This window comes from Brassica napus, chromosome A1 (genome assembly GCF_020379485.1).
Source record: "Brassica napus cultivar Da-Ae chromosome A1, Da-Ae, whole genome shotgun sequence".
NCBI lineage: Eukaryota > Viridiplantae > Streptophyta > Magnoliopsida > Brassicales > Brassicaceae > Brassica > Brassica napus.
Window position 1 is genome coordinate 3,041,882 of NC_063434.1, and position 15,137 is coordinate 3,057,018.

The 15,137-nt window shown below is 36.6% G+C and overlaps 2 protein-coding genes across 11 annotated transcripts; both read left to right on the forward strand.

Moving 5' to 3' along the window:
- The first annotated feature begins 2,478 nt into the window (after positions 1-2,478).
- On the forward strand, positions 2,479-5,863 carry LOC106354750 (U-box domain-containing protein 14). 7 transcript variants are annotated; one of them, XR_002662900.2, is made up of 5 exons: positions 2,479-3,299; positions 3,651-4,555; positions 4,732-4,822; positions 5,037-5,200; positions 5,488-5,863. XR_002662900.2 is itself a non-coding variant. In XM_022713705.2 (4 exons), exons 1-3 carry the CDS (start codon positions 2,662-2,664, stop codon positions 4,816-4,818), a joined length of 1,539 nt encoding a protein of 512 aa, XP_022569426.2. In that variant the 5' UTR covers positions 2,479-2,661; the 3' UTR covers positions 4,819-4,822; positions 5,488-5,863. The 7 variants fall into 7 exon arrangements, 3 of the variants coding, with proteins under 3 accessions (XP_022569426.2, XP_013650227.2, XP_048636398.1); XR_002662902.2 differs by having other exon boundaries at positions 3,651-4,508; positions 4,776-4,822; XR_002662897.2 differs by lacking the exon at positions 5,037-5,200.
- A 2,409-nt stretch (positions 5,864-8,272) lies between these two features.
- LOC106354749 (sister chromatid cohesion protein PDS5 homolog C-like) lies at positions 8,273-15,048 on the forward strand. Of its 4 annotated transcripts, none has more exons than XM_013794769.3 (16): positions 8,273-8,311; positions 8,520-8,575; positions 8,656-9,634; positions 10,357-10,560; positions 10,649-10,830; positions 11,188-11,314; positions 11,389-11,580; positions 11,717-11,755; positions 11,838-13,043; positions 13,133-13,240; positions 13,508-13,581; positions 13,741-13,792; positions 13,948-14,028; positions 14,114-14,157; positions 14,286-14,345; positions 14,434-15,048. In XM_013794769.3, exons 3-16 carry the CDS (start codon positions 9,533-9,535, stop codon positions 14,696-14,698), a joined length of 2,736 nt encoding a protein of 911 aa, XP_013650223.2. In that variant the 5' UTR covers positions 8,273-8,311; positions 8,520-8,575; positions 8,656-9,532; the 3' UTR covers positions 14,699-15,048. The 4 variants fall into 4 exon arrangements, with proteins under 4 accessions (XP_013650223.2, XP_013650224.2, XP_013650225.2 ...); XM_013794770.3 differs by having other exon boundaries at positions 14,117-14,157; XM_013794771.3 differs by having other exon boundaries at positions 11,841-13,043.
- The last annotated feature ends 89 nt before the right edge of the window (positions 15,049-15,137 follow it).

The window sequence follows — 15,137 nt, forward strand, 5'->3', positions numbered from 1 at the left end:
ATAAGCATTTCAAGCTCATAACTAAAGTCCCGATGGTTAATCAATATGAATACATTTCGTAATTAATACTACGTTAAAAAGTTTATGCTGAATCAGTGCAAGTTAAGTCACGTATTTGGTGTATGTACCAGGTAGTTGAGTAGATATAACTATAACATCGGTACTAAACAGAATTTGCATGTTATTATATTAAATTTTTGAAAACAACATGAAGTCTCTATAATGTGATACTCGAGTATGTTCTTGTTTCAATGAAGAAGGCGGCTACAAAACAAATAGGATGATATTGATAAATGGAATGTCTCCCAAACCAAGAAAATAAAGAAGACTAGTTTTGTCCACGAAGTTGTAACTTAACCATAAGAAAATGTGGAGACAAGCTGTGATTTATGCTTTATGGCATGAGAGAAATGTAAGAAGAGTGGGGGATCTTTTTCAGCCCGCGAATTGTTTGATTGCAAGATTAATTAAGCTGGTTAAAAACAGAGTCACGTCTTTGAGAAGAAGATCAAATGGGAAGTATGAGAAGGTTATGGAAATGTGGTTTGAAAAAAAAACAATTTAAGTCCATTTAGATTATGAGTAATACTTTTTTTTTTTTGAAAAAATGATTATGAGTAATACTTTGTAGAAAAGAAGCAGAAACTTTTCTGTAATTAAAATTTTTTAGATGAATAAAATTTTAACATTCTTTCAAAAAAAAATGTGGAGCTAAACAATTTTAATATTGGATGGATACTCCATGAGATCTGTAGTGCGATCCAGAAGAAGGTTGAGAATTGAGATAGTTGTTAAGCAAACAACACAGATGAATCTTTTCAAAAAAAGAAAAAAACAACACAGATGAATCATTATCGAATACTCCCAATGGTTGTCCATTACGTCAGATAAGTATGAAGTTCTTATTGCTAGAAAATAAACCAAAAAAATAAAATAATAATAAATCAATAAAATGTGGTATATATTATATATATATATATATATATATCTTCTTTCTTTTTGGTAAAAAATATATATATATATAAATGATTATTGTAAGAAACAACGAAATGACCTCAACAGTAGCACTTTATTATGCAACATAACACGATGGGACTTGTATTGTATGAGAAGCTTCACTGACACATTGATAAATCTCAACGGTTGAAATCAGTAATGGTCTCACCGTTCTCTTGTACTCTCCTATCATTTCTCTTTAGTATTTTCTATTAACTGGTTTTTGCCTTAGTTCTTTAATCAGTGATGGCCTCACCGAATAACTTTTCCATAACACATTAATGCCCATAAAGGGTAAAGTAAAATACGCAATTGCACCAACCAAAATCCATCTCATAGCGAGCTATATATTTCAAAGATGATGTATTTTATTTTTTAATATTTACGATTTTATTGATAATTCAGAAACCGGCATTACAGCGTCAATTACAAGTTCGAATTAACCAAAATTTTCTAAATCAAACCTCACAAGACTAGCTTCGCTCGTTCACTAAACCGACGCCATCCACTAAAATGTTCGGGAATCTTTAGAATATCAGTCTCAGTTCTCAACCGTTAATAAGAGCCACGAGAATGTGAGGTTTACCATGTTTCCGCGGATGCCGGTCTTCCCGTGCTATTACCGGAGTAGCTGGTTACGATGATCTCTTCAAGCTCGTAATTTAGACTGTCCATAAAGCTCTTGACGCTAACAGTAAAAGAGGATAGATAGCAAACCTAGAGGGAAGCGTCGGAGCCTCTGAAACCGCCAAGACTAAGAAAGCTAAGAACCGCCGAAAACCTGAAGACAGACTCGACGACTCATTGCCTTCAGACAAGACGGGCTGCAGTGAAGGTGAATCCAAATACAAATGCTTCATTTCCTGCAAAAGATAAAAGAGGTAAACTTGCCAAGGGGACCAATCAGTCGCCTAAGTACTGGGATAGCTCATCTCAACCAGGTCTCCTCGCCAAAACGAGCTCCGAATGACTCAATCAGGAGCACATGTTCATGAATTTGCCATGTTCATGAAAAAGAAAAAAGGATCTGGTTCGAACCAAAATGGATTATTTGAATACTAAACCATATGAGTAGGAGTGATACTATTAAAAACCAATGTAAAACAGAAAGTTTCTTTGGACATTGTTCTACAGCTGTTAAAAAAAATTATTCACGTTAACATAAATCACTGTACTCTTCATATACATACAATTTTTGGAATAAATTTCAATAGATTAATTAAAGCTGTTAAAAGCAAAAAGAATTCTAAGGCTGTTAAAAATAAAAAGACATTATTCACGTTAGCATATAGTTATTCAACTTTTGTAATAACTCATAAATAATTCATACACCTGAAATTCATATAAACAAACATTATCAAAAATATAAGACTCAAAATATAAATAGTCAAGATATACCTGACTCTTATCCGCGGACTAGTTAGTGTTTGTATCCAAACACAACCTTAGGGTAAACCCAAAAAAGAATAAATCAACAGTCAAACAGTTCAGTTCGCTAATCTCAAAGTTCATCTTTCGTCTCCTCTGTTTTCGCTTCTCAATAAACAAACAAAAAAACTCATTCTCAAGAAAAAAAGGAAAAAAAAAAAGGAAGTAGAAAAAATCTTGTTCCGCACTCTTTGCTTGTCTTGTACCAATGTACGTTAGCTTGAGAACTGATCAGAGATGACAATGGCAAAGTGTCACCGGAACAACATCGGTTCCCTCATTCACGACCCTCCTCCCACCACTTCCTCCGGCTACCACTTCCGCCTCTGGAGCACCTTCTCAAGATCCGCATTCAGAAGAAAGATCTTAAACGCCGTTAGCTGCGGCGGCAGCTCGCGTTACCGTCACGAGCTCCGAGAAGAGGAGAAAGAAGAAAGAAGCTACGTCACGGTGACGACGGAGAAGAAGTCAACGGTCAAAGCCAATACCATCGCCGCGGCGTTGAATGGCGCAGCGTTCGAGGAGAAAGGGAAGAAGTCGGAGAAGCTCTGCGATCTGCTGAATCTTGCGGAGGTGGAAGCTGACGTGGAGACAAAGATGAAGGAGGAAGCTCTCGACGCGCTGAAGCGCGTGGTCGGAGAGCTGCAGGCTGCCGCGGCGCGTGGAGATGATGAAGGCGGAGAATGTCGGAAGAAAATAGCGGCGGCGAGCGAGGTGCGGTTGCTGGCGAAGGAGGATCCGGAGGCGAGAGTGACGCTAGCGATGCTCGGCGCGATTCCGCCGCTGGTTAGCATGATCGACGACGAGTCGCGAGACGCAGACGCTCGGATCGCTTCACTGTACGCTCTGCTCAATCTAGGCATCGGTAACGACGCGTAAGTTTATTACAGTTCTTTTTACTACATTGTTTGATGTTTTTTTACTGTTCTTTTTACTACATTGTTTGGTGTCTTTCACTGTTTTCTTACGACATTGTTTGATGTTTGTTACTGTTTTTACTACATTATTGTTGTTGTTTTTGTTTTTATGTGAATATTTTCGTCTTTGTTTGTTTGTTTGTTTGGGTGAAATAATTTATGTGTTTGTCGGCCAAAATTAAATTGGTTTCATCCTTCTTTTTAAAATATGAACAATGTGCATAATTTGAAGCATTTATTTCAATCGTTTATCCATTTTTAGACCTTCCTTGATTCTGAAGTAATCTCAAAACCTTTTTTCTTTTGCAGGAACAAAGCAGCTATTGTAAAAGCAGGTGCGGTTCACAAAATGCTGAAGCTAATCGAGTCTCCAAACACACCTGATCAGTCTATCGCAGAAGCTGTGGTCGCTAACTTCCTCGGATTAAGCGCATTAGACTCAAACAAACCAATCATCGGTTCTTCAGGAGCAATCATCTTCCTAGTCAAAACTCTTCAGAATCTAGACGAAACAAGCAGCTCACAAGCTAGAGAAGACGCGTTAAGAGCTCTCTACAACCTCTCAATCTACCAACCAAACGTTTCATTCATCCTCGAAACGGATTTAATCACGTATCTCTTAAACACACTGGGAGATATGGAAGTGAGCGAGAGGATCCTCGCTATCTTGAGCAATATAGTGGCAGTCCCAGAAGGAAGGAAAGCGATCAGTTCAGTGTGCGACGCGTTTCCGGTTTTGGTTGATGTACTGAACTGGACCGACTCTCCCGGATGCCAAGAGAAGGCCACTTACATACTAATGTTGATGGCTCACAAAGGGTATGGAGATAGACAAGCAATGATCGAGGCGGGAATCGAATCGTCGTTGCTAGAGTTGACCCTTTTGGGAAGTGCATTGTCTCAAAAGAGAGCCTCGAGGATATTAGAATGTCTTAGGGTAGACAAAGGGAAGCAAGTGTTGGATAGTACCGGATCATGCGGAGCCTTATCCGCACCTATCTACGGGACCAGAAGCAACGGTTTGGACCATGAGGAAAGCGACTTGATGATGAGCGAAGAGAGGAAAGCAGTGAAGCAGTTAGTGCAACAGAGTTTACAAAGCAACATGAAGAGAATAGCAAAGAGAGCTAATTTGCCACAAGAGTTTGTTCCTTCGGAGCATTTTAAATCACTCTCTATAAGCTCCACTTCAAAGAGCCTTCCCTTTTGAGAATGTAAGTGTTTCATCAGTAGTCATTACTTTCTAATTAAATTAATTAGAGATTTCACATTGATAATAAGTTTGGCCCTTTTGAATATGTAAGTGTTTCATCATTAATCATTAATTTCTAATTAAATTAAGTAGAGATTGTCACATTGATAATAAGTTTGGTTAACTTTCTTCACAAAGAGAGCTAATTTGCCACAAGAGTTTGTTCCTTCGGAGCATTTTAAATCACTCTCTATAAGCTCCACTTCAAAGAGCCTTCCCTTTTGAGAATGTAAGTGTTTCATCATTAGTCATTACTTTCTAATTAAATTAATTAGAGATTTCACATTGATAATAAGTTTGGCCCTTTTGAATATGTAAGTGTTTCATCATTAATCATTAATTTCTAATTAAATTAAGTAGAGATTGTCACATTGATAATAAGTTTGGTTAACTTTCTTCACAAGGCTTTTTGATTCCATGCTCTGTCTCTCACTGACTGACAGTGGCATCAATTATAAATTCATGGAAAGTTAGAGGGCAATGACGTAGTCACTCACATGCACTTCACCAGTTTATCAGACATCATCGAGACCCCACCCACATATCTTGAATCTTGAAAAATTACCAAAGTGCCAACCTAAAGTGTCGGTCATTTTCTTTTTCTAAAGTATGGCTCGGTCCACTCTTGCCTATGCTTTTATTGTTTGTATTTAATTTTGATTTTATTGTCTCGGTAAAATATGTCTTAAATAGAGTTTTGGAGTCTTTTGAGACAATAGTTTATGGTTGTGCCATCGTTTTCCGAATAGAAAATAGAGTAATGCCTGAATAAACAATGTGGCGGCGTGGAGAAATTTGGATCTGTGGATCTAACTACATTTGTTTATTCTTGTTTTGTTTCCTAGCGAATTTATTTTTAATAAGTAGAAAATAACCAAGCATCACCTCTTGTAGGTGTCATTCTGAAGCAGTTCCACGAAAACAGAAGGAGAGCGTTGCTTCGACAGATCTATTCAGCTTCTGAAAACAGCCAAGCAGACACAATCTAATTAGCATATAGTGTACGGTGTACCCTACGTACGACGTGTCGTTGAATTTTCCATGTGGAGTTACTTTTTTGTTTGAGTGAGTGGTTTTGTTAAAAGTAAAAATACCCACTACGTCTACTAGCCTTAGTGGTATGTTATTATAAAGTTATGGGCTTTGTTAGCTTTTACATCTACCAATTATATCAGCTTTTCTAGTCTTATAATATGGTCTGTATATATGTTTTTCTGGATCGTGAGTATTTACATACTTAAAAAGTAAAACATTCGAGTATGTTTATACATTTTTTCTATGTTTTTCCTTTTGATAAAAACCTAGAACTACTTTAACTATGGTCCCAAATAATTAAGAACATAAATGAACGGTGGGAGAGGCATGTGGAGAGTGTGACTGCTATCATTAAAGGTAGTCTATTTTATTTGGTTTCATATGATTTAATGTAATGGCATACACTCTTCTGTGGATGCTACTAAAGCTGCACTAGCTGTCTATGTATATCAGTATATGGATGGACTTTATACTTATCTATTACATTTTCATTTCCCGCTAATTATTATACTACTAGAATAGGTATCCTCTTTCTTATGGTTAGTGTCTTTTCAAACTCGATTAATTGATATTTGATAATGATATACGTATCTAGCTTAAGCCACTTGAGACCTACTCACAACCAGGCTACTGGCATATAAAATTTACTTTGGTAGTATAACCACATGATAGCGAATGGATAATATATTTTTCAACTTAAACCTATTTATATATACTCTTTGACAGCTGGGTAGATGTAAGAATAGCAATAGAGAGGCAGATGCGCTAAACGTGTTCGTGACATATCAAATTATTCTCTCATATTAATGCATTCACACTGTTAGAGATTTGATTCTATGTGCTAAAATAGTCTCCTAACAGCTTTAACTTGTCGTTGTCTATTTCTGAGAGAATGTGAACTCGATCAGTTCCCCACGACTTCACCATGATAAAATGATCTTCAGTCCCACCACCAATGATCGATCATATATACTGTATTTCACTATTCGTCGTATTCGACCATATTCCAGGCCTACAAGCTCGAATAGAACGATGCAAGTGGTTTAAGTTTGGGTCGACTTTGAATTTAGGCCCATCAAGTTCTTGCGATTCTGTGCTTCATGTGGTTTCTGGATTAGCAGTCGGACTCGACTCAGTCGTAAATTATTGGGCTAGACTTCAGACATAGCCCGATAAACTATTGGGCTGGATTGTTTAGTAACTGGAACAAAAGCCCATCCACCATCAAACTTCTTCAGCCCCAAAAACACCAAAGAAAGATGCACTAGAACTATTTTTATTTTTATAGTATCTTAAGAAAATTAAAGCTGGAAACTGTTTATAGTACTAGATTTTATCTAAAGTCTACAAAATCAATAAATGCTTAGATAATTTTCAAAGGAAATACTTTGTTTCTACAAATGCAGATTTCATTCTTGCTTTCCAAATTTGAGTATTTGACTGACTCTTATAACTATACTAAAGTTTCTAATGCTGATGCATTTGTTTAGTAAATAAATATTGTTAACAAATGTATAAATGAAATGATTGCATTAACATTACATGTATCTTTAATCATGAAAACAAAAACAAAATTTCGTTTCTCGTAACCATTTAATGAAAATGTTTTATAGTAGTAAACATATACTCCCTCTGTTTTTTAAAGATGAATGTTTTAGGATTTTCACACTTATTAAGAAACCATATTAAAACTTAGTTATTAATGCATAGTTTTTTGTAACTTTATATTTCTTATATTTTTAAACCAATAAGATTAAAAGAAATGTAATTAATATTTTTGAAACACACAATTTTTCATTATTAGTTGACAAAATATGCTTTGAAAACATGAAAATACATCTTTTGGAAACAAAATATTTTTCTAGAACATCCATCTTTAAAAAACAGAGGGAGTAATTAGTACCGGCCTTGAAAATATGAAATTAAGGCCTATTTATTAAAAGTCATTTTAGAAATTTTCTTTAATGAAATTGTTGAAGAGAAGAATCGAACAATTTATCTGATCATCACAAATTACTCTACAAACCACTAGACTAATTAAAATATAGTGAATTAATTTTCAGTTACATACTTAAATAAAATAAGACCAGAAGCCTAAACTTCTAGATCTTCCCCTTAGTGCCGCCACTGCATCCAATATCCTAATTTGAAATTATTAACAGATATATAATTTTCCAATATATTATCAAAAATTTAACGATGTATGTTTATTTTAGGAATTCTATTTATATCGCAAACTATTTACATATATAGAAAAAAAAATCATGAGAACTTTTAAAGCAAAATTAGCTTGTTATAAATCATAGATGAACTCTTTAACTCTTATATCCAGTCTCATGCTGAAGCAAATCTGTAAACTCTCAGTTCCTTTGAGAATTTTCATGTATCCAACCGAGGATATACCAAAGGAAAAAATTAATTATACCATTTGATTGACATGTATAACGGTTAGCATTAGTAGTTGAATTTACGTAATCTCACCTTCAGCTGTCATTGGTCGAAATTTTTAGAAGAACCTATCAAAATATAATAACCTTATCGTTTACACTCTTTCTTCAAAACCACGGCCGTCTCTCTTATATATCGTTATCTATCGAAGCCCACTGTATCTCATAGCCTCTACCATCCTGATCAACCCTGTCTCTACCCACTACGATCTAGATTACATAATCATCTTACACAGGTATCGACATCTTACATAATACGGACCCTTATGATATACTTCATGTTTATCGGTCTCGATATATAGTTATATACGACTTGATTATTAGAGATGGTATTGACTTTACTTATGACTGCTCTGATTTTGTTTAAATTCTGATCCTAATCATAGAGCAGTTAAAATAATAAAACAACGTCAAATGTTTTATTATGAAATACTTTATTTACAGAGTAACAATTCTAATAAGAAAGGACTTACATATATGATTTTCCTCATCTACGTCAGGTACAAAACTTTTATATAAATAGAGCTACTGTTGCATTAACATAATTTATGCTAACTAACTTATTCTTATTCATTTACAGGTCATTCCTTTCTTACGACCTAAACACGGCTTTTGGTCCGCGAAGATTTTCTCTGTTTCTTACACTAATTACTTTGTTTACAACTTTTTCAAGACGATTGCACAAACTATAAAAAATAAACTATCAACTTTGTTTTCAAGATGAAATTTTTTTACGTTCTCTTCAAATGAATAATTTAGATTCAATTAGATTATTTAAGCAAAGAAATATGTGATGTGGAGATTACAAATATATTTTCTAAATAACATAAATATAAAAGAAAAAATATTTTGGATAATAGCTAAAGTTTAACAAATTCTTTATTTATTTCGCATTTGTCCACCATTCCATACATAGTCTAGATTTAAAAAATTGTAATTTTACTCATTTGTAATTCAATCTCTATTTATATTTTTATAACATAGAAGTAATATATAGTAACATTATTTGAATAATTCCGGGCGTAGCCCGGACAAAATCTGAAGTTTTCATAATCGGACTTGAAAGCCAATCATGTAGCTAACCAGAGTTAATAAAAATCCTAGTGAAATCCGGAGTAAAGGGGGAAAAAGATCACAATACTGGATTCCCTTATAAAGAAAGCCCAAAAAGAGAGAGGGTAAAAATTAAAAGATGGAAACACATCCACGACCATGACCAGTTAAATAAATTCTCATAAATAAATGTTTTTAGAAGATCTTTTTTAACGGCGCTTGTGGGTTCTCGCGTTCTTTAATTTTAATTTTGGTTTCCGGCAAACTGAGAAAGAAAAAAAAGAGAAGAGAGGAGAGGAGAAAACCCTAGGCGTGATTCTCTCGTAGCTTCTTAGCTTAATCCGGCTAGGGATTTGTAGAGATCTGATTGTTAGATACGCACCACGAGAGAGGAGAGGAGAGTGATGTCGGATTCTGAGAAAGAGATCGAGAATCAGATTCTGGAAGCAGGGGAAAAGCTTGTTGATCCACCTTCTTCACTCGATGAGCTTCTTCCTCTCCTTGACGTGAGCTCCCTTCACCATTCCCTTCTTCCTGCAATGCTAACTGTGTGCATGTCTTTAGTGTTAGATTTCTCGATTTGCGTCATTTCGCTTGTTGATTTCTTCGTTAGGCTCTGTGAATCTACTGCATTGCTGTTTAGATCTTGCTTAGGATGATCTCTCTGTTTCGGAATTGATATGTGTATCGATTAAGCAACGGTTATCAGATTCTGGGTTACAGAGGCTGCTTGAACTGTTGTGCTCTTTCAAAAACTATTTTTTTTGTTTTGTCATTAAATTGGCTTCTGAATATTTTTTTTAATTGGAAGGATGTGCGATGTACATAAGTCTGGGGGATTAGTTTTCTAGTTTGTGGTATCTGATTCTGATCTTTGATAGATTTGCACACACACAGACACACAAAAACAAGATCTTTATCACTAAGATGATAAGCAAGTGAGGTGTTCTAAGTGTTTCTAGGATATTTTCTTGTGCTTCAACTCTTCTCTTACATGTTTGTATTTATGATTTTTTGTTCTAACATTGAAGAAATACTTTTAGCGAGTTAAAAGAGATTACTTTCTAGATCAGCGTTGAGGAATGACATTCATCTCATAATTCCACTACTTCATTTACTGTTTTATGCCTTGGTTTTGTGGACTGGTTTTCAGATCCAAGTGGGTGGTGGGGATGGTGTGATTTTTGAATTCTTGTGTTTTTGATATTCCTTTTGTATTTCGCTGCAGAAAATCTTCACTTGCTTAGTAGATGTTGAGCAGTCACCTCCTGCCTCAATGCAGAATGCGCTCTCTCCATTGATGACAGCATTAGTCGATGGGAAACTCGTCAAGCATTCTGATATCGATGTGAAAGTTGCAGTCGCTGCCTGCATCAGTGAGATTACTAGAATAACTGCTCCGGATGCTCCTTATGATGATGATAAGATGAGGGTATGTTATTGTTTGGTAATTTTTCTTGAGGGAATGGGCATAAAGGTGATTGAATGGTTGCTGACTCTTTTCTTCTATTCATGCGCAGGAGGTATTTAAGCTAATCGTATCATCATTTGAAAATTTAGACGACGACTCTAGTCGCTCCTATTCCAAAAGGACCTCGATCCTTGAAACTGTGGCCAAGGTCAGATCGTGCGTTGTGATGTTGGATCTTGAATGTGATTCACTTCTTATCGAGATGTTCCAAAACTTCTTGAAGGCCGTTAGGTACATTCTAATCTAAATCCATGTGATATTATTATAGTTGAACTTAGCAACAGTTCTAATATCGTCAAAAGTTTTCTTTTAGCTTCCAATTTAAGGTCCAGGAAATATACGACATAAATTAGCGACATCTTCCAATTTGTGTGCATTGCTTATTATCCTAAACTGTTGTTCCTTCAGATTCCTTATGCCACATTGATTTTTAGATGCTGTTGTTACCACTCAGCACATCAGATAATCTATTTTGTGACTGATTACTTTTTCTTTACAGAAACATGATTTTAACTTTCCCTCCCGTGCATCTCCACGCTTCTCACTAGATATCATGTTTTCTGATGATTAATTTATTTACATTTTCAGGGACCATCATACAGGGAACTTATTTTCTTCTATGGAGAACATTATGACACTTGTTTTAGAAGAAAGCGAGGAGATACCTCCAAAGATGCTTTCACCAATTCTGCATTATGTTAGAAAGGATGATGAGGTGATACATTGATGGTCTCGGTAGTTATTTTCAGCAATCGATGTTCTTCTGTAACTCTTTCAACTTGTCCTCAGGTTCCCCAAGTATCACGGAGTTTAGCAGAACAAGTTCTCAGTAAATGTGCTAGCAAGCTCAAAAATTATCTGACTGAAGCAGTGAAATCGTCGGGTGTCTCTTTAGATAAGTATAGTAAGGTAGTGGCTTCGATATGTGAAGGGACATTCAGTGCTTTGCAGCAGGACCAACTTGTTGAGAATGAGAAAGAGGTAAGCCTTCTAATCTGTTTCTCTACCCAGTCAGTTTTATATATCACCCGTTTTTCTGTCGAACTTTGCCTCATCTTTTGGTCTCCGAGTTACATTGCATGCTCTTATACCATTCTCTCAATTTTGTACCCCGCAGGATAGTCAAGGTCATTTAACAAAGGAAGCAGAAGTAGAGGTATGTTTCTTTCTCCCTTAAATCAGCATTGAGAAGCAAAACTGCTCAAGTAGATTGTTCATTGGTTTTTATTTTTAATCAGCAGGATAAACAGGAGGCAGAAGTAATTTCTACACCCGAGCGAACTGATCCACCTAAGGACGAATCAAGTAAGTCAGGAGTCAGCAATGGCATTGCGCAGCAAAATGATTCTTCTGTTGATACTGAGTCTACAAAGAAGCTAGATGATACGAATGCTAAAGATGAGCCTGAACAACTTGATAATCCTAGCAACACTGGCTTGGATAATACATCTGAAGAGAAACCAACTGTTGAACATCAAACTCAGGAAAGAGAACCTAGTTCTGTCAAAGAGGTGGATTCATCAAAAAGTTCAGATGTCAAGGAGGAGACTGAACCTGAAGCACTCTTGGAAAGCAAGGATGTGCAAAGTTTGCCTCCTGATGATTCATCTGTTAACGCTGCTGCTTCTGAAAATGATCAGGAAACAAGTGTGCAGGCTTTTCCATCGAAGACATCAGCTGATGAAACTGCCAATGTCAGTTCTCCATCTAAGGCTGAAGATCTTGTTGAGGAAATCCGGCCGAAGACGACTACAAAGCAGAAGAAAAAGGGGAGCTCGACGAAGGAGGCCAAGCCATCAGCTGATGAAACTGCCAATGTCAGTTCTCCATCTAAGGCTGAAGATCTCGTTGAGCAAATCCAGCCTAAGACGACTGCAAACCAGAAGAAAAAGGAGAGCTCGACGAAGGAGGCCAAGTCATCATCTGATGAAACTGCCAATGTCAGTTCTCCATCTAAGGCTGAAGATCTCGTTGAGGAAATCCAGCCTAAGACAACTGCAAACCAGAAGAAAAAGGAGAGCTCGTCGAAGGAGGCCAAGCCATCAGCTGATGAAACTGCCACTGTCAGTTCTCCATCTAATGCTGAAGATCTTGTTGAGGAAACCCGGCCTAAGACGACCGCAAACCAGAAGAAAAAGGAGAGCTCGGGGAAGGAGGCCAAGCCATCTGCTGCTAGTGTTACCGAAGAAGCTCCCGAAGAAACAAACACTTCTGAAGCTAAAGTGACAAAAAAGTCCGGAAAAAAGGTTGCCTCATCAAGTAAAGCCAAGTCTACTGTTTCTCCTTCAAAGAAAAGCACCTCTGAGACAAAAGCTGCAAAGCAGTCAGAGAAGAAGGCAGTTGAGAGTGATAATGTACAAGAATCCTCAAAGCCAAAAGTGGAAAAGAAAAAAACAGGACGTGGGAAAGCCATGGATGATAATTCTTCAGGTGATAGTGAAAAAGTAAGTTTTCCCCCTGACCTGTATGATTCGATGCCTATCTGCCTTCCCTGTCCTCTTACTATTATAGAAATCGTTTAATTGTGTTTCAGCCGGCTGTTTCCTCTGGAAAGTCAGCCTCAAAGTCAAAGAAAGAAGTGAAGGAACCGATAGAAGAGAGTCCTAATACAAGCTCAAAGAGAAAACGAAGTCTGGGCAAAGTATGTTTTCGTAAACTTACCTATTACAATTGTTGCTCGCATAAAAGAATGTGTGGAAAAATCATGCTCTAGCCATTGCCATTTTCACTAGTTCATGATTACATCTTAGTTTCGTCATGTTGTGGATACTTTTCTCTTAAACATATGTTTGTTCCCTTCTGTGTGACTTATGTATCTTTTCTCTAATCCTTTTTTCGTATTGGTTTCATGTGCTGTGTACGTGTTTTTCTTTTTATCCTTCCTTATACTGAACCAATTCCTTTGCAGGCATCTGATCTCCAAACCCCTGACGGAAATATAGTTGGGTCGAGGGTCAGGGTCTGGTGGCCTATTGATAAAGCGTAAGCATTTTGTTTATATATTTTTTTCTATGGAAATTGGAATTATATTTACATAAACGGTGTTCGCTATTCTATGTATTTTCCTTTAGATAGCTGATACTGGACTAGCACCTTGGGTAACTGTGGATACTTGTAATTGAATATTGGGTTTTTCCGCAGGTATTATAAAGGTGTGGTCGATTCATATGATTCTGCTAAGAAGAGACATCTGGTAATTTATTAGTCTCCTCAATAACTATTGTTTGTTCCGTCTCTTTTGATTGTGGTGACCCATTAGCCTATTGATTGTACATGTTCTTAAGTTAGATTCAATGCATTTTATGGTATGTTTTATTTGTTATATGATGTTGCTATCTTCGTTTTCAGGTTATCTATGATGATGGAGATCAAGAAATCTTGAATCTTAAGAAACAGAAGTGGCATTTTCTGGATGAATCAGAAACAGAGGTGATACATTAAATTTCATTAATCTCCGAGTTGTTTTTTTTTTTTTCATTCTCCCCTTTTTGATGTAACTTCCATTTTCTGTCAGCAGGGTGAAGAAGCTGCTGATCAGACAGGTCATGAGGAAGAAGAGTAAGTGTTACTTCCCTAGTTCTGGTGTTAATTTGGCATTGGAAAGAATAAGTTAGATGTGATGGTACATTGTTACGAGATGAATTTGCTATTATTGTGATGACCAAGCTTGGTAATTCTCCATGCAGGCCCCAGAGTAAGAAAGCTAAGACAGGCAAGCAATCAAAGATTGGAGCATCAGGGAAAAAGTAAGCGAAACTTAAAAGCAATTGGTTAAGTATGTGTTGGAAGTCTCTAAAATTATTTTGCTGATAAGCATTACTGCTTCTGATTCAGGGGTGGTGGGGCTGGTTCAAGCAAGTCTAAAGCTACTCCTGCTTCCAAGTCCGGCAAGAAGTCCCAGGATGACAAACCAAAGGATTCAAAGGCGGCTAAAGGCAAAGCAAAATCTACACCTGCTTCTAAGACCAAGGACAGCGATGTGGAGTCAGAATCGGAAGAGACGCCGAAGGCACCAGAACCAGCAACCAAGGGGAAATCAGTCAGTTCAGGCAAGTCGCAGGCAAGTCAGTCCAAGTCCGGTAAGAAGAGGAAGCGATGAGTCTGGCTGCAGACAAAGGGATTACGTAATTTACAGTGGAAAGCTAAGCGCAACGGTGGCGGTGGTATTGGTCGTTGCGGTGGGCGTAGGTTGGTGGGACTTGACATCGTTTGGGCACTAGAAGTGTAGAATTGTTTTTATTTAAGACAAGAAGAAGTGTAGTAGTGAGTGGTTTTCACTTAGGATTGATTTCAGCTTATGTAGTAGCGTTAATGTGTGGATACATAAGATGGCTTTGGTTATTTTCATTTTTTTTTAAAGAATTATTTTAGCACATTTTTCCTATCATCTCTCCATTTTGGATTGTAAACAATAAATCTTTAGGTTGAGTTATTTGTTTATGCTATTCATAATCATAATTTATAAAAAAAAAATCATTAGCCAATGAATCTTCGTATGGCATTTTACTTTATAAAAAATCGTATGACACGGTATTTTT

Bases quoted from the DNA above. Each gene is read 5' to 3' on its own strand.
- LOC106354750 (XM_013794773.3), top strand. From the start codon at position 2,662: ATGACAATGGCAAAGTGTCACCGGAACAACATCGGTTCCCTCATTCAC. The intron at 3,300-3,650 runs GTAAGTTTATTA...TTTCTTTTGCAG, and splicing joins CTAGGCATCGGTAACGACGC to GAACAAAGCAGCTATTGTAA.
- LOC106354749 (XM_013794769.3), top strand. From the start codon at position 9,533: ATGTCGGATTCTGAGAAAGAGATCGAGAATCAGATTCTGGAAGCAGGG. The intron at 13,582-13,740 runs GTAAGCATTTTG...GTTTTTCCGCAG, and splicing joins TGGTGGCCTATTGATAAAGC to GTATTATAAAGGTGTGGTCG. The intron at 14,346-14,433 runs GTAAGCGAAACT...CTTCTGATTCAG, and splicing joins ATTGGAGCATCAGGGAAAAA to GGGTGGTGGGGCTGGTTCAA.